This window comes from Salvelinus alpinus, chromosome 21, assembly GCF_045679555.1.
Source record: "Salvelinus alpinus chromosome 21, SLU_Salpinus.1, whole genome shotgun sequence".
Lineage (NCBI taxonomy): Eukaryota > Metazoa > Chordata > Actinopteri > Salmoniformes > Salmonidae > Salvelinus > Salvelinus alpinus.
The window spans coordinates 40,924,906-40,942,834 of record NC_092106.1 but is presented as its reverse complement, the minus strand read 5'-3'; the positions used below and the strand labels follow the sequence as shown (position 1 = coordinate 40,942,834).

Genomic DNA, 17,929 nt, shown 5'->3' with positions numbered 1-17,929 from the left:
TCTGTACACAATTCCTGGAAGCTGAAAATGTCCCAGTTCTTCCATGGCCTGAACACTCACCAGACATGTCACCCATTGAGCATGTTTGGGATGCTCTGGATCGAAGTGTATGACAGCATGTTCCAGTTCCCGCCAATATCCAGCAATTTCACACAGCCATTGAAGAGGAGTGGGACAACATTCCACAAATCAACAGCCTGATCAACTCTATGTAAAGGAGATTAGGCTCCTGAGTGGCGTAGCAGTCTAAGGCACTGCATCTCAGTGTAAGAGTTGTCACTACAGTCCCTGGTTCAAATCCAGGCTGCATCACATCTGGCTGTGTTTGGGAGTCCCATAGGACGGTGCACAATTGGCCAAGCGTTGTCTGGTTTGGCTGTCATTGTAAATAAGAATTTGTTCTCAACTGACTTTTCTAGTAAAATAAAAATGGGTCACTCTGTATGAGGCAAATGGTGTTCACAACAGATACTGAGGATTTTTCTCATCCACGCCACAACCTTTTTTAAAAAGGTATTTTTGACTAACTGTATTTCCATTCATGTGAAATGATGGATTAGGTCCTCATTTATTTATTTCAATGGACTGATTTCCTCATATGAACTGTGAACTCAGTAACATCTTAGAAATTGTTGCATGTTGCGTTTATATTTTTATTCAGTATAATTTAAAAACCAAACTACCAAAACACTCCAGATTTGTCTAAAATATAAATATAAAGAGTGTTTTAATGTAATTTGTCTGTCGAGAAAGTTCTCTCCGTCTCTTTAAAGGAACTTCTCGTTCCAGATAAAGCGTCAGGCCCCGCCCGGTCTGAGGCTCAGATCACATGAGTCAGAGTTTACAACCAAGTCAGACTCAACTTTACAACACTGACAAGGCTGTGATTTGCAATGTGCGCTGTCACTCGTTTTTTTTTATGGAAAAATCGGGAAAAACTTTCGAAGGTAAATCTGTGCAGTAATTTGACTTCAGGTAAACGTTTAACTTTTTTTTATTTGTGTTTCTTTTTTTCGTGTGGAAAAGTTACAGATACAGTGGAGTAGATATGCGCGTTGTTATATTTTACAGTGTGTTCTTCCGAAACATCAGAAAGAAGTGTACTGTTCGTGGTGATTGTGATAGCTAACCCTACTGTTGGGAGAACATAACTTTACTTTTGGACTCACTTTGATTTAACTTTCGATGATCGACGTTTCGAGTTTCGCTCCCCGAAAAACTAGATTTATGGTTCTTTGAGTTGAATCTTTTTATAATTTTTTTTTTTTCCTTCTCGGGCAAATACTTTTTGGATAGTTTTTGTTGTTGGAATAAACATGGATCCGAGCCAGCACAACCCCCCGGCCGGTCACCAGATAATCCACGTCCGGGGAGACTCGGAGACGGATCTGGAGACCCTTTTCAACGCTGTTATGAACCCGAAAAATACCAGCGTCCCCCCCTCCGTCCCAATGAGGATGAGAAAGCTTCCAGATTCCTTCTTCAAACCGCCAGAGCCAAAGTCCCACTCCAGACAAGTAAGACGAGAGAGACCACCCTCACACACACAACCCAGATACAAAGCCCCCAGACACTTCACCAACTATAAAGAGAAAAATCCGTTCTGTTGTTTTACTTTTACCCACGCATGTTACTAGTCAACTGTGTCCCAACACGTTAATTATATTACATTAAAAGGTATCTTCTGTTGCCTAAATCAAGATGAATCGACTGAAGCAGGTTAACTTTTTCAGGAGTTGTTGAATAACTTTTTAAAGTGTTAGGCATATTACTAATACTACGTGCTATTACTATAATTAATGTAAATTATTCCAAAAGTTTAAGTTACAGATATATCTTATGTAGGCTTGATATAATGCAGTTTATTGTATTTCCGAAAAGTATTTTTTTATTAATACACCAAGATGAACATAATATTCTTTATAAGATTGATATAAAGTTGTTACGTTTGTTAGTAAATCGAAAGAAAATCGAGGAATGGACTGCAGCATGAGGCCCTATGCTTGTAACAGGTCAGTTTGAGAGACTGAATCCGGCCGGTTTAGTTAAACAATGCATGCCCTTTAATGTTAGTAAAAAGCTTAGGAAATCATGTGGTGGAATCACTCGTAGCCCATTTACACTTTTTAACCCTTTCAGTTTATGATCTTTAATGAGTGAGTTGAGCCAGCAGTGCGCATGCGCGGTTGACGGTGGCATGGACGTGTCGGAGTATGCGCCTTCGGGACTTCCAGAGTTGTTGTCCCTGCTCAACTTTAGCAGGCTGCAGCAGCCCTCTTGTCTCCTCCAGGCTTTAGAAACCGAGCAGTGATACTAGGCCTTCTTATTATCGTAATGTTTGCTTTATTCAAGTTTATGAACAGAAAGTTTGTTATTATTGCATGGAACAACAACCAATTTATTTATTTATTTATTAAACTCAAATGTTATAAAACTTGACTATAATGAATTATATTAATTTACTTTGAGGTGAATAGTGCAGAACATGATTGAACAACATTTAATTAGGTGTTTTGTATAAAAACTTTCCATCTGTAATCTGGGTGACTCATGCACAAGTTAGTGAATCACTTCCCTGACTCCCCTCTCCTCCTCTCCTCTTCCCTGACTCCCCTCTCCTACTCTCCTCTTCCCCGACTCCCCTCTCCTCCTCTCCTCTTCCCTGACTCCCCTCTCCTCCTCTTCTCTGACTCTACTCTCCTCTTCCCTGACTCCCCTCTCCTCCTCTCCTCTTCACTGACTCCCCTCTCCTCCTCTCCTCTTCCCCGACTCCCCTCTCCTCCTCTCCTCTTCCCTGACTCCCCTCTCCTCCTCTCCTCTTCTCTGACTCTACTCTCCTCTTCCCTGACTCCCCTCTCCTCCTCTCCTCTTCACTGACTCCCCTCTCCTACTCTCCTCTTCCCCGACTCCCCTCTCCTCCTCTCCTCTTCCCTGACTACCCTCTCCTCCTCTCCTCTTCCCTGACTCCCCTCTCCTACTCTCCTCTTCCCTGACTCCCCTCTCCTCCTCCTCCTCTCTCTTCCTCCTCTCTCCATCCAGACCAGCACAGACGCAGGTACGGCTGGTGCCATCGCCCCCCACCACGTGCGTGCCCACTCGTCCCCTGCCTCCCTACAGCTAGGGGCAGTGTCTCCCCTGTTGGGCATGGTCCCTGCGGGCGCCCCCCCATCACACCTCCGACAGTCGTCCTATGAGATCCCAGATGACATGCCCCTGCCCCCGGGCTGGGAGATGGCCAAGACACCCTCTGGACAGAGATACTTCCTCAAGTAAGTTTAATAACCTTATGTATGTTAACTCTCTATACCTTTCTAATAATAATATTATTAAGATCTAATAACAGCCCTATGGGCCCTGATCAAAGGTAGTGTACTGTCTGGGGATCAGGTTACAGCTGGAACGTAGTGTCTGGGGATCAGGTTACAGCTGGAACATCGTGTCTGGGGATCAGGTTACAGCTGGAACATAGTGTCTGGGGATCAGGTTACAGCTGGAACATAGTGTCTGGGGATCAGGTTACAGCTGGAACATAGTGTCTGGGGATCAGGTTACAGCTGGAACATCGTGTCTGGGGATCAGGTTACAGCTGGAACATAGTGTCTGGGGATCAGGTTACAGCTGGAACGTAGTGTCTGGGGATCAGGTTACAGCTGGAACATAGTGTCTGGGGATCAGGTTACAGCTGGAACGTAGTGTCTGGGGATCAGGTTACAGCTGGAACGTAGTGTCTGGGGATCAGGTTACAGCTGGAACATCGTGTCTGGGGATCAGGTTACAGCTGGAACATAGTGTCTGGGGATCAGGTTACAGCTGGAACATCGTGTCTGGGGATCAGGTTACAGCTGGAACGTAGTGTCTGGGGATCAGGTTACAGCTGGAACGTAGTGTCTGGGGATCAGGTTACAGCTGGAACGTAGTGTCTGGGGATCAGGTTACAGCTGGAACATCGTGTCTGGGGATCAGGTTACAGCTGGAACATCGTGTCTGGGGATCAGGTTACAGCTGGAACATAGTGTCTGGGGATCAGGTTACAGCTGGAACGTAGTGTCTGGGGATCAGGTTACAGCTGGAACATCGTGTCTGGGGATCAGGTTACAGCTGGAACATCGTGTCTGGGGATCAGGTTACAGCTGGAACATAGTGTCTGGGGATCAGGTTACAGCTGGAACATAGTGTCTGGGGATCAGGTTACAGCTGGAACGTAGTGTCTGGGGATCAGGTTACAGCTGGAACGTAGTGTCTGGGGATCAGGTTACAGCTGGAACGTAGTGTCTGGGGATCAGGTTACAGCTGGAACATCGTGTCTGGGGATCAGGTTACAGCTGGAACATCGTGTCTGGGGATCAGGTTACAGCTGGAACATAGTGTCTGGGGATCAGGTTACAGCTGGAACGTAGTGTCTGGGGATCAGGTTACAGCTGGAACATCGTGTCTGGGGATCAGGTTACAGCTGGAACATAGTGTCTGGGGATCAGGTTACAGCTGGAACGTAGTGTCTGGGGATCAGGTTACAGCTGGAACGTAGTGTCTGGGGATCAGGTTACAGCTGGAACGTAGTGTCTGGGGATCAGGTTACAGCTGGAACATCGTGTCTGGGGATCAGGTTACAGCTGGAACATCGTGTCTGGGGATCAGGTTACAGCTGGAACATCGTGTCTGGGGATCAGGTTACAGCTGGAACATCGTGTCTGGGGATCAGGTTACAGCTGGAACATCGTGTCTGGGGATCAGGTTACAGCTGGAACATCGTGTCTGGGGATCAGGTTACAGCTGGAACATCGTGTCTGGGGATCAGGTTACAGCTGGAACATCGTGTCTGGGGATCAGGTTACAGCTGGAACGTAGTGTCTGGGGATCAGGTTACAGCTGGAACATAGTGTCTGGTCTAGTGATGTATAGTGGTTGTACTAGAGGGACTGGGGATCAACTAGTGATGTATAGTGGTTGTATTAGAGGGACTGGGGGTCAACTAGTGATGTATAGTGGTTGTACTAGAGGGACTGGGGGTCAACTAGTGATATATAGTGGTTGTATTAGAGGGACTGGGGGTCAACTAGTGATGTATAGTGGTTGTATTAGAGGGACTGGGGGTCAACTAGTGATATATAGTGGTTGTATTAAAGGGACTGGGGGTCAACTAGTGATGTATAGTGGTTGTACTAGAGGGACTGGGGGTCAACTAGTGATATATAGTGGTTGTATTAGAGGGACTGGGGGTCAACTAGTGATGTATAGTGGTTGTACTAGAGGGACTGGGGGTCAACTAGTGATATATAGTGGTTGTATTAGAGGGACTGGGGGTCAACTAGTGATATATAGTGGTTGTACTAGAGGGACTGGGGGTCAACTAGTGATATATAGTGGTTGTATTAGAGGGACTGGGGGTCAACTAGTGATATATAGTGGTTGTATTAAAGGGACTGGGGGTCAACTAGTGATGTATAGTGGTTGTACTAGAGGGACTGGGGGTCAACTAGTGATATATAGTGGTTGTATTAGAGGGACTGGGGGTCAACTAGTGATATATAGTGGTTGTATTAGAGGGACTGGGGGACAACTAGTGATATATAGTGGTTGTATTAGAGGGACTGGGGGTCAACTAGTGATATATAGTGGTTGTATTAGAGGGACTGGGGGTCAACTAGTGATATATAGTGGTTGTATTAAAGGGACTGGGGGTCAACTAGTGATATATAGTGGTTGTATTAGAGGGACTGGGGGACAACTAGTGATATATAGTGGTTGTACTAGAGGGACTGGGGGTCAACTAGTGATATATAGTGGTTGTATTAGAGGGACTGGGGGTCAACTAGTGATATATAGTGGTTGTATTAGAGGGACTGGGGGACAACTAGTGATATATAGTGGTTGTATTAGAGGGACTGGGGGTCAACTAGTGATATATAGTGGTTGTATTAAAGGGACTGGGGGTCAACTAGTGATATATAGTGGTTGTATTAGAGGGACTGGGGGACAACTAGTGATATATAGTGGTTGTACTAGAGGGACTGGGGGTCAACTAGTGATATATAGTGGTTGTATTAGAGGGACTGGGGGTCAACTAGTGATATATAGTGGTTGTACTAGAGGGACTGGGGGACAACTAGTGATATATAGTGGTTGTATTAGAGGGACTGGGGGACAACTAGTGATATATAGTGGTTGTATTAGAGGGACTGGGGGACAACTAGTGATATATAGTGGTTGTACTAGAGGGACTGGGGGTCAACTAGTGATATATAGTGGTTGTATTAGAGGGACTGGGGGTCAACTAGTGATATATAGTGGTTGTATTAGAGGGACTGGGGGACAACTAGTGATATATAGTGGTTGTATTAGAGGGACTGGGGGTCAACTAGTGATATATAGTGGTTGTACTAGAGGGACTGGGCCACTTAAGTTTAAAAACTTGTTAATGCAGGCTACTAAATGTAGGCCCATGACTTTCTTCCCAAATGGTTGTGGATAAAATGATACCTTTCAGAATCAGATGTTTTTAGGTTCCACATCTGGTCCATTTAGGGCAGTACTCTTTACCCTTCTGGTGTCGTAAGTTACTTGGGGTTTGGGGGGGACGGGACGGGGAGAGAGAGTTAAAACGACTCACACATACTCTCAGTACTACTGCTGCTGCTGACGTTTGGAAACTGACCAAAACGGACTCTCGCAGGACTGAAACGGACTCTCTCAAGACTGAAACGGACTCTCTCAGGACTGAAATGGACTCTGTCAGGACTGAAACGGACTCTGTCAGGACTGAAACGGACTCTGTCAGGACTGAAACGGACTCTCTCAAGACTGAAACGGACTCTCTCAAGACTGAAACGGACTCTGTCAGGACTGAAACGGACTCTGTCAGGACTGAAACGGACTCTGTCAGGACTGAAACGGACTCTGTCAGGACTGAAATGGACTCTCAGGACTGAAACGGACTCTGTCAGGACTGAAACGGACTCTCTCAGGACTGAAGCGGACTCTGTCAGGACTGAAACGGACTCTCTCAGGACTGAAACGGACACTCTAAGGACTGAAACGGACTCTCTCGGGACTGAAACGGACTCTCTCAGGACTGAAACGGACTCTCTCAGGACTGAAACGGACTCTCTCAGGAGAGTGTACTTAAGTATCAAAAGTAAAAGTGTAAATAATTTCAAATTCTTTATATTATGCAAACCACCATTTTCTTGTTTTTTAAAATGTATGGATAGCCAGGGGCACACTCCAACACCCAGACATAATTTACAAACTAAGCATTGTGTTTAGTGAGTCCTCCAGATCAGAGACAGTAGGGATGACCAGGGATGTTCTCTGTTTAGTGAGTCCTCCAGATCAGAGGCAGTAGGGATGACCAGGGATGTTCTCTGTTTAGTGAGTCCTCCAGATCAGAGGCAGTAGGGATGACCAGGGACGTTCTCTGTTTAGTGAGTCCTCCAGATCAGAGGCAGTAGGGATGACCAGGGATGTTCTCTGTTTAGTGAGTCCTCCAGATCAGAGGCAGTAGGGATGTTTAGTGAGTCCTCCAGATCAGAGGCAGTAGGGATGACCAGGGACGTTCTCTGTTTAGTGAGTCCTCCAGATCAGAGGCAGTAGGGATGACCAGGGACGTTCTCTGTTTAGTGAGTCCTCCCGATCAGAGGCAGTAGGGATGACCAGGGACGTTCTCTGTTTAGTGAGTCCTCCAGATCAGAGGCAGTAGGGATGACCAGGGATGTTCTCTGTTTAGTGAGTCCTCCAGATCAGAGGCAGTAGGGATGTTTAGTGAGTCCTCCAGATCAGAGGCAGTAGGGATGACCAGGGACGTTCTCTGTTTAGTGAGTCCTCCCGATCAGAGGCAGTAGGGATGACCAGGGACGTTCTCTGTTTAGTGAGTCCTCCAGATCAGAGGCAGTAGGGATGACCAGGGATGTTCTCTGTTTAGTGAGTCCTCCAGATCAGAGGCAGTAGGGATGTTTAGTGAGTCCTCCAGATCAGAGGCAGTAGGGATGACCAGGGACGTTCTCTGTTTAGTGAGTCCTCCAGATCAGAGGCAGTAGGGATGACCAGGGACGTTCTCTGTTTAGTGAGTCCTCCAGATCAGAGACAGTAGGGATGACCAGGGACGTTCTCTGTTTAGTGAGTCCTCCCGATCAGAGGCAGTAGGGATGACCAGGGATGTTCTCTGTTTAGTGAGTCCTCCAGATCAGAGGCAGTAGGGATGTTTAGTGAGTCCTCCCGATCAGAGGCAGTAGGGATGACCAGGGATGTTCTCTGTTTAGTGAGTCCTCCAGATCAGAGGCAGTAGGGATGTTTAGTGAGTCCTCCCGATCAGAGGCAGTAGGGATGACCAGGGATGTTCTCTTAATAAGTGTGTGAATTGGACCATTTTCCTGTCCTGCTAAGTATTCAGAATGTAACGAGTACTTTTAGGTGTCAGGGAAAATGTATGAAGTAAAAAGTACATTATTTTCTTGAGAAATGCAGTGGCGTAAATAGTAGTCAGAAACATAAATAGTAAACTACAGATACCCACAAAAAACTACTTAAGTACTTTTGTCACGCCCTGACCTTAGAGAGCTTTTTATGTCTCTATTTTGGTTTGGTCAGGGTGTGATTTGGGTGGGCATTCTATGTTCCTTTTTCTATGTTTTGTATTTCTTTGATTGGCCGGGTGTGGTTCTCAATCAGGGACAGCTGACTATCGTTGTCTCTGATTGGGAACCATACTAAGGTAGCTTTTCCCCACCGATGCTTTGTGGGTAGTTATTTTCTGTTGTGTGTTTCTGCACCTGACAGGACTGTTTCGGTTTCGTTCATTCTCTTTGTTATAGTGTTCAGTTTAAATAAAAAGCATGAACACTTACCACGCTGCGCTTTGGTCCGATTATTCCTCATCCAACGACGACACCCGTTACAACTTTACACCCCTGGGGACACTGAATGGTGACGTTGTGGCTTTTTGTGTTAGTTAACCCCAGCTACATTTGTGGTCAACTCTCTCACAGGAAGCTGCTGTGGTTGGTCAACTACTTCCACAATCTCAGTAGGAGCATCTTGATGACTTCCTCTTTGTCCCTCATAGTCACGTTTGGGTTTTCTCTTTTCTGGAAATAGAGAGAACCTGCAAAACTCTGGTAATTCATTCAGTTGCCATCTTCAGAGAATGTTGATATTCTTTCTCTACATGTATTTTTCAGTAATTACACTGTTTTATCTCAGTGATATGTTACAGAATGTTATGACATAACAGAGACTGAGGTTGTTGCCGTGACACTTTGGGAATACAGCGTTCCATGCTAGGCATGTTTGTGTCCGTGTTACGGAGCTAGGCGCCCTGAAAACATTCCCGAATCGGCCGCACATCAAAGTTGAGAGACACTCGATCTGAAATGAAAAGAGACCTCCTCAGCAGAGCTGCTGGAAAAAACACTCCTATTTATAAACAGGGGTTGTCTGACCAACCCAGGGCGGCAAGAACAGAGGGGGAGAGGGATGTAATAACAGAGTCAAAAAGAGAGAAAGTTGACGTTTCATTCAGGTGACAGACTGGGATATGGTGTTTAAAACAGTTTATTAGTCATCACATTTCCTCATTCTGGATCTCCTTCATCAGGCCTGCAGGGCCCCAAGTGGAGCCTGTTTTCTCAGTGTGAACGTCCTAGTGTGAACGTCTCAGTGTTGAACGTCCCAGTGTGAACGTCCTAGTGTGAACGTCCCAGTGTGAACGTCCCGGTGTGAACGTCCCAGGGTGTGTCCCAAATTACACCCTATATAGTGCACTACTTTTGACCAGAGCCCGATGGGCTATATATGGAGGAGGTAACTCCAGTGACTCATATAGCTGTGGCTGCTGCATGATGACCCACTGGTGACTCATATAGCTGTGGCTGCTGCATGATGACCCACTGGTGACTCGTATAGCTGTGGCTGCTGCATGATGACCCACTGGTGACTCATATAGCTGTGGCTGCTGCATGATGACCCACTGGTGACTCATAAAGCTGTGGCTGCTGCATGATGACCCACTGGTGACTCATATAGCTGTGGCTGCTGCATGATGACCCACTGGTGACTCATATAGCTGTGGCTGCTGCATGATGACCCACTGGTGACTCATAAAGCTGTGGCTGCTGCATGATGACCAACTGGTGACTCATATAGCTGTGGCTGCTGCATGATGACCCACTGGTGACTCATATAGCTGTGGCTGCTGCATGATGACCAACTGGTGACTCATAAAGCTGTGGCTGCTGCATGATGACCCACTGGTGACTCATATAGCTGTGGCTGCTGCATGATGACCCACTGGTGACTCATATAGCTGTGGCTGCTGCATGATGACCAACTGGTGACTCATAAAGCTGTGGCTGCTGCATGATGACCCACTGGTGACTCATATAGCTGTGGCTGCTGCATGATGACCAACTGGTGACTCATAAAGCTGTGGCTGCTGCATGATGACCCACTGGTGACTCATATAGCTGTGGCTGCTGCATGATGACCCACTGGTGACTCATATAGCTGTGGCTGCTGCATGATGACCAACTGGTTTTAAAGCAAGTTTCCCTTTTAGTTTCCTTCAGCAATGATGACGCTACTGTGATGGCTGCCACGGCAGGCAGCCTTGTGTCAATGGAGTTGAATGGACTAGGGTTCTGGGAATAGGGTTCTGGTCTAAAGTAGTGCACTATATAGGGAATAGGGTGCCCTTGTCTAAAGTAGTGCACTACATAGGGAATAGGGTGCTCTGGTCTAAAGTAGTGCACTATATAGGGAATAGGGTGCTCTGGTCTAAAGTAGCGCACTATATAGGGACTAGGGTGCTCTGGTCTAAAGTAGTGCACTATATAGGGAATAGGGCTCTGGTCTAAAGTAGTGCACTATATAGGGAATAGGACTCTGGTCTAAAGTAGTGCACTACATAGGGAATAGGGTGCTCTGGTCTAAAGTAGTGCACTACATAGGGAATAGGGCTCTGGTCTAAAGTAGTGCACTATATAGGGAATAGGGTGCCATTTGAGACGCATTCTGATCTGCTGGCCTGGCCCTCCCTTTGTCCCGACGACCAGGGAGCAGAGAAACACTGTGCTGTATTCAGGCAGAACAGAGCAGAGGAAAGCAGAGCGTCTTGGCCCTGTGGAGTGGTGGAGGGAGGCTCATGTGAGCCGGACCAAAATAGACAAATGCCTGCGATGAAGTGTAAAGCAGTGGAGGCTGCTCAGAGGAGGAATGGGAGGACCATACAACTTAGTGAATATCATAACATTTTAAATAGTGAAACATTAACAAAAACTTTTTTTTTATTAAAATATAGTACACTGAACAAAAATATAAACGCAACATGTAAAGTGTTGGTCCCATGTTTTATGAGCTGAAATTAAAGATCCCAGAAATGTTCCATACGAACAGAAAGATTATTTCTCTCAAATCTTGTGCACAAATTTGTTTACATCCCTGTTAGTGAGCATTTCTCCTTTGCTAAGATAATCCATCCACCTGACAGGTGTGGAATATCAAGAAGCTGATTAATCAGCATGATCCTTACACAGGTGCACCTTGTGCTGGGGACAATAAAAGGCCACTCTTAAATGTGCAGTTTTGTCACACAACACAATGCTACAGTTGTCTCAAGTTTTGAGAGAGTGTGCATTTGGCATGCTGACTGCAGGAATGTCCACCAGAGCTGTTGCCAGAGAATTTAATGTTAATTTCTCTACCATAAGCCGCCTCCAACGCCATTTTAGACAATTTGGCAGTACGTCCAACTGGCCTCACACCCGCAGACCACGTGTATCCATGACAGCCCAGGACCTTCACATCTGGCTTCCTCACCGGTGGGATAGTCTGAGGCTAGCCACATGGACAGCTGATGAAACTGTGAACTAACGCACAACTGAAGAATTTCTGCACAAACTGTCAGAAACCGTCTCAGGGAAGCTCATCTGCGTGCTCGTCATCCTCACCATCAATTTATTTCAATTGGCTTATTTCCTCATATGAACTGTAACTCAGTGATATCTTTGAAATTATTGCATGTTCCAGATCTTTCATCTTAGTTTAGCTAACTAAGTTTAGCATACTTAGCTAGCTAGCCTACTCAACAATCTCACTCAAACAGAGTGGAATGCTGTTTATGTTAGCTAGCTGGCTAAGGCTATCCAACACTGAAACTCTTCCAAGTCAAGGTAAGCTTTCCGTTTTATTTATTTATTGCCACCGGGGCCCGTCGGTGTAACTGCTAAACTGCTTGCTGTACACTGTACTTTGTGATTGTACGATTGGATTGTGGGTTTACTAAAGCGTTCGTTCTAGTTTGTTCACTGTAAAGTTAATATGGTAGGCTGGTTAGCGGTTATGATATAAAAGTTTGGCTTGGAGAGTTATTTTTACCTGGTCACAGAAAGCTGTTGTGTTGTGCACTAAATTCCACAAGCAAAGGGGAAAAGGTGAGGAGAGCAAATAGATGCGAGAAGGAATTATACAACGAGCAAAGTGATGATGCTGTATGTGGCTGCTTTAAAAGTGAACTGTGTGTGCGGGTTGATCAGGGGTGTATTCATTCCACCAATTATTTTGCTAAACGTTTCCTAAACAGAATGAAACGGGGATGGACCTACCTGAATTTGTTCAATAAAAACTCTCGTTTTAGTTGCAAAACACAACTGTTTGTTCTAATGATTACACCCCAGGTCAGCTAGATGCAGGTAAGAGTGTGCAAGTTGGAATTGAATGTGTCACTGTCTGTCACCTTGACTACTCCAATTTGTCTCTCGACCTGTGTGCACCTACGGAACATTCTAGTATCATGTAGTAGCCTAAACCTATCACTGTTACATTGAACTGGGCGAAAAATTCAGTTGGCGCTGGAGCCTTCAGAAAGTCTTCATACCCCTTGACTTAGTCCACATGTTGTTGTGTTCCAGCCTGAATTCAACATGGATTTCATAGATCGTTTTTCTCTCACCCACCTACACACAATACACCATAATAACAAAGTGAAAACATGTTTTTTTAGAATTTTGTGCAAATGTATTGAACATGAAATACAGACATGTCTCTATAAAAGACACTGTATCTCCAAGTTATCATTACTCATTATGTATCTATTACTACTTTCATTATTACTTGTTTTACTTTTCTATTAGTTCTCTATTATCTTTATTTTTATTTATTTATCTTTCTCTCTGCATTGTTGGGAAGGGCCCGTCAGTAAGTCTTTCACTTAGTCCACACCTGTTGTTTACCAAGCATTTGACAAATATAATGTGATTTGAATGGAATATGAATGACAGTCATCCAATATGCTGTAATAGAAATAAGGACATTTGCTCGTTAAAAAAACAAATCGTCTTCCCTCATCTTAAACGTCAGCGATCGCCACTGGTGTAAAGATAGAGGTGAGAGGGGATGGACGCCTCCCTTTTAATTGACTGACTAGTTTGTTTTTGTAGCTAGGAGAAAACACATGGACTTTGTATTTAGTTGAATTAGATGTTATAGAAGATATAGTAAGTTCTAAGTAGTGTTATTATTTGACTAGATACTGTATTAGTCCAAATTGGTACCCTATTGCCTAAGTAGTGCACACTGGTCAAAAGTAGTGCACTACATAGGGAATAGGGTACCATTTGGGAAGCAACCTAGGGCTCTTACAGCAACAGAACACTGAGAACAGACAGCATTGATTATAGTTTCAGTTTGGGTTCTGTCAGCGGGGGATGTAGTTGTTGAATGAGTGATAGTGAGTGAGTGAGCAGTCTCCTGCCTCTTGTTCCGAGTTTGTCTTGCTGGTTTCATTATAAACCCCACAGCAGAGCTGAGGGAGGGGGAGATAGGAAGAGAGAGAAAATTACCTAAGAAAATGAACAACAATGACATGGTTTTTATGAAGAATGCAAAAACCTAAGAAAGGAATTGAGAAACCTATCCAACCAAAACCACAGAGACCCAGAACAAGAAAACTTGAGCCTTCACTTTGGTGAATCACTAAAACAATACAGAAATACACTAAGAAAAAAGAAGGAACAGCACGTCAGAAATCAGCTCAATGTAATTGAAGAATCCATAGACTCTAACCACTTCTGGGAAAATTGGAAAACTCTAAACACACAACAATACAAAGAGTTATCTATCCAAAACGGCGATGTATTGGCAAATCTTAGTCAACTATTAAAGACTACCAGAGCCCACTGGATTCTCCAATTACATTGAATGAACTACAGGACAAAAAATACAAACCCTCCAACCCCAAAAGGCCTGTGGTGTTGATGGTATCCGAAATGAAATGATAAAATACACAGACCACAAATTCCAATTGGCTATACTTAAACCATTTAACATCATCCTCCGGTCTGGCATCTTCCCCAATATTTTTAACCAAGGTCTGATCACCCCAATCCACAAAAGTGGAAACAAATTCAACCCCAATAACTGCCGTGGGATATGTAACAACAGCAACCTTGGGAAAATCCTCTGCTTTATCATTAACAGCAGACTCCTACATTTCCTCAGTGAAAACAATATCCTGAACAAATGTCAAATTGGCTTTTTACCAAATTATGACAGACCACGTATTCACCCTGCACACCCTAACTAACCAAAACAAAGGCAGTCTTCTCATTCTTTGTTGATTTCAAAAAAGCTTTTGACTCAATGTGGCATGAGGGTCTGCTATATAAATTGATGGGAAGTGGTTTTGGGGGGAGGGGAAACATGCAGCATTATAAAATCCATGTACACAAACAACAAGTGTTTGGTTAAAATGGCGATGAACACATATATTTATTTCCACAGGGATGTGGGGTCAGACAGGGATGCAGGTTAAGCCCCACCCTCTTCAACAAATATATAAAAAAATTGGCGAGGGCACTTGAACAGTCTGCAGCAACCGGCCTCACCCTACTAAAATCTGAAGTCTAATGTCTACTGTTTGCTGGTGTCCTGGTGCTTCTGTCCCCAACCAAGGAGCGCTTACAGCAGCACCTAGATCGTCTGCACAGATGCTGTCAGACCTGGGCCCTGACAGTAAATCTCAGTAAGACAAAAATAATAGTGTTCCAAAAAAGGTCCAGTTGCCAGGACCATAAATACTAATTCTATCTAGACACCGCTGACCTAGAGCACACAAAAAACTATACATACCTCGGTCTAACCATCAGCACCGCAGGTAACATCCACAAGGCTGTGAGAGATCTGAGAGAAGGGCTTTCTACCATCAAAAGGAACATACAATTTGACATCCTGGCTTAAAATATTTGAATACGTTTTGGAGCCCATTGCCCTTTATGGTTGTGAGGTCTGGTGTCCACTCACCAACCAAGAATTCACAAAATGGGCCAAACACCAAATTGAGATCTGGTATAACTAGGACGATTCCTGCAAATGTTCAAAATCCAGAAAATATAAATTCAATTCTACAACCTCCTAAAAAGAAGTGATTCTCAAACCTTCCATAACAATGCCCTCACCTACAGAGAGGTTCACCTGGAGAAGAGTCCCCTCTGCCAGCTGGTACGGGACTCGGCTCACAAACACAAAAAGAGAATTACTTGACACATGGGAAAGAATCAACAAAAAACCAGAGCAAACTAGAATGTTATTTAGCCCTAAACAGAGAGTACACAGTGGCAGAATTGTGACTGACCCAAAATTAAGGAAGGCTTTAACTATGTACAGACTCAGTGAGCATGGCCTTGCTATCGAGAGAGGCCGTATTCGGAAGACCTGGCTCTAAAGAGAAGACAGGCTATGTGCACACTGCCCACAAAATGAGGTGGATACCGAGCTGCACTTCCTAACCACTTGCCAAATGGTTGACCATATTAGAGACAAATATTTCACTCAGATTACACAGACCCGTAAACAAATCCAATTTTGATAAACTCCCATATCTACTGGGTGAAATACCACAGTGTGACATTACAGTAGCAAGATTTGTGACCTGTTGCCACAAGAAAAGAGCAACCAGTGAAGAACAAACACCATAAATACAACCCATATGTTTGTTTATTTATTTTGCATTTCATACTTCAACTGTTTGCACATCATTATAACATTACCAATAATATAACAGTTGAAAACTTTTGTGAGTTTAATGGTTACTGTACATTTTTTATTGTTTATTTTCCTTTTGTTTCTTTTTTATTTCACTTCTTGACATCCAGGACATATATACCAGGCGGTGTCAGAGGAAGGCCCCAAAAAATTGTTAGATTCCAGTCACCCAAGTCATAGACTGTTCTCTCTGCTACCGCACAGCAAGCGGTACCGGAGCGCCAAGTCTAGGACCAAAATCCTACTTAACAACTCATAAGACTGCTGAACAATGAATCAAATGGCCACCGGACTATTTACATTGACAACCCCTCCCCCCTTTTGTTTTTACACTGCTGCTACTCGCTGTTTATTATCTATGCATAGTCACTTTACAAATTACCTCGACTAACCTGTACCCCCCGCACATTGACTCGGTACCGGTACCCCCTGTATGTAGCCTTGTTATTGTTCTGTAATTTTCTTGTGTAACTTTTTTAAATTTAAGTTTATTTAGTAAATATTTTATTAACTCTATTTCTTGAACTGCATTGTTGTTTAAAAGCGTGTAAGTAAGCATTTCACAGTAAGGTCAACACCTGTTGTATTCAGCGCATGTGACAAATAACATTTGATTTGTAAACATATGTTTCCCATGCCAATAAATCCAATTGAATTGAGAGGGAGAGGGGGAGAGGGAGCCATTGGGAAAATGTCAACATGGTGTGTTGACCTTTCCTGTTCTTTCTTCCAGCAGTTTGCTGTGGCCTTTGATTTACAACGGCAGGGGGGAGGGCAGGGGGAGGTGGGGTCACCTTGTTTGGCGGTAGTAGTAGTTGTGGTGTTGGGGTGGGGGGGGTGGGGGGGGGCAGGGTGGAGGTGGGGTCTGGGTCAGGGCTCTCAGGACTAGGGTGGAGAAAGGGGGCAGGGCTGGCTAGCAGGCCACACCAGGGGTAGACGTGGTGATGGGGGGCAGGGCTGGCTAGCAGGCCACACCAGGGGTAGACGTGGTGGTGGGGGGCAGGGCTGGCTAGCAGGCCACACCAGGGGTAGACGTGGTGGTGGGGGGCAGGGCTGGCTAGCAGGCCACACCAGGGGTAGACGTGGTGGTGGGGGGGCAGGGCTGGCTAGCAGGCCACACCAGGGGTAGATGTGGTGGTGGGGGACAGGGCTGGCTAGCAGGCCACACCAGGGTTAGACGTGGTGGTGGGGGGCAGGGCTGTCTAGCAGGCCACACCAGGGGTAGACGTGGTGGTGGGGGGCAGGGCTGGCTAGCAGGCCACACCAGGGGTAGACGTGGTGGTGGGGGGGCAGGGCTGGCTAGCAGACCACACCAGGGGTAGACGTGGTGGTGGGGGGCAGGGCTGGCTAGCAGGCCACACCAGGGTTAGACGTGGTGGTGGGGGGCAGGGCTGGCTAGCAGGCCACACCAGGGGTAGACGTGGGGGTGGGGGGCAGGGCTGGCTAGCAGGCCACACCAGGGGTAGACGTGGTGGTGGGGGGGCAGGGCTGGCTAGAGACCACACCAGGGGTAGACGTGGTGGTGGGGGGGCAGGGCTGGCTAGCAGGCCACACCAGGGGTAGACGTGGTGGTGGGGGGCAGGGCTGGCTAGCAGGCCACACCAGGGGTAGACGTGGTGGTGGGGGGCAGGGCTGGCTAGCAGGCCACACCAGGGGTAGACGTGGTGGTGGGGGGCAGGGCTGGCTAGCAGGCCACACCAGGGGTAGACGTGGTGGTGGGGGGCAGGGCTGGCTAGCAGGCCACACCAGGGGTAGACGTGGTGGTGGGGGGCAGGGCTGGCTAGCAGGCCACACCAGGGGTAGACGTGGTGGTGGGGGGCAGGGCTGGCTAGCAGGCCACACCAGGGGTAGACGTGGTGGTGGGGGGCAGGGCTGGCTAGCAGGCCACACCAGGGGTAGA

At 45.9% G+C, this 17,929-nt stretch overlaps 1 protein-coding gene across 8 annotated transcripts in view; it reads left to right on the top strand.

Moving 5' to 3' along the window:
• Window positions 1-825: 825 nt before the first annotated feature.
• Window positions 826-17,929, top strand: part of yap1 (Yes1 associated transcriptional regulator) — a 121,599-nt gene continuing 104,495 nt past the window's right edge. For all 8 annotated transcript variants that reach the window (XR_011669698.1, XR_011669695.1, XR_011669699.1 and 5 more), the window contains exons 1-2: window positions 826-1,517; window positions 3,040-3,269. Coding sequence is in view for 1 of the 8 variants with exons in the window: in XM_071357941.1 (XP_071214042.1) it covers window positions 1,317-1,517; window positions 3,040-3,269 (431 nt within the window). In the remaining 7 variants the exon portion in view is untranslated. The remainder of the gene's footprint in view (window positions 1,518-3,039; window positions 3,270-17,929) is intronic.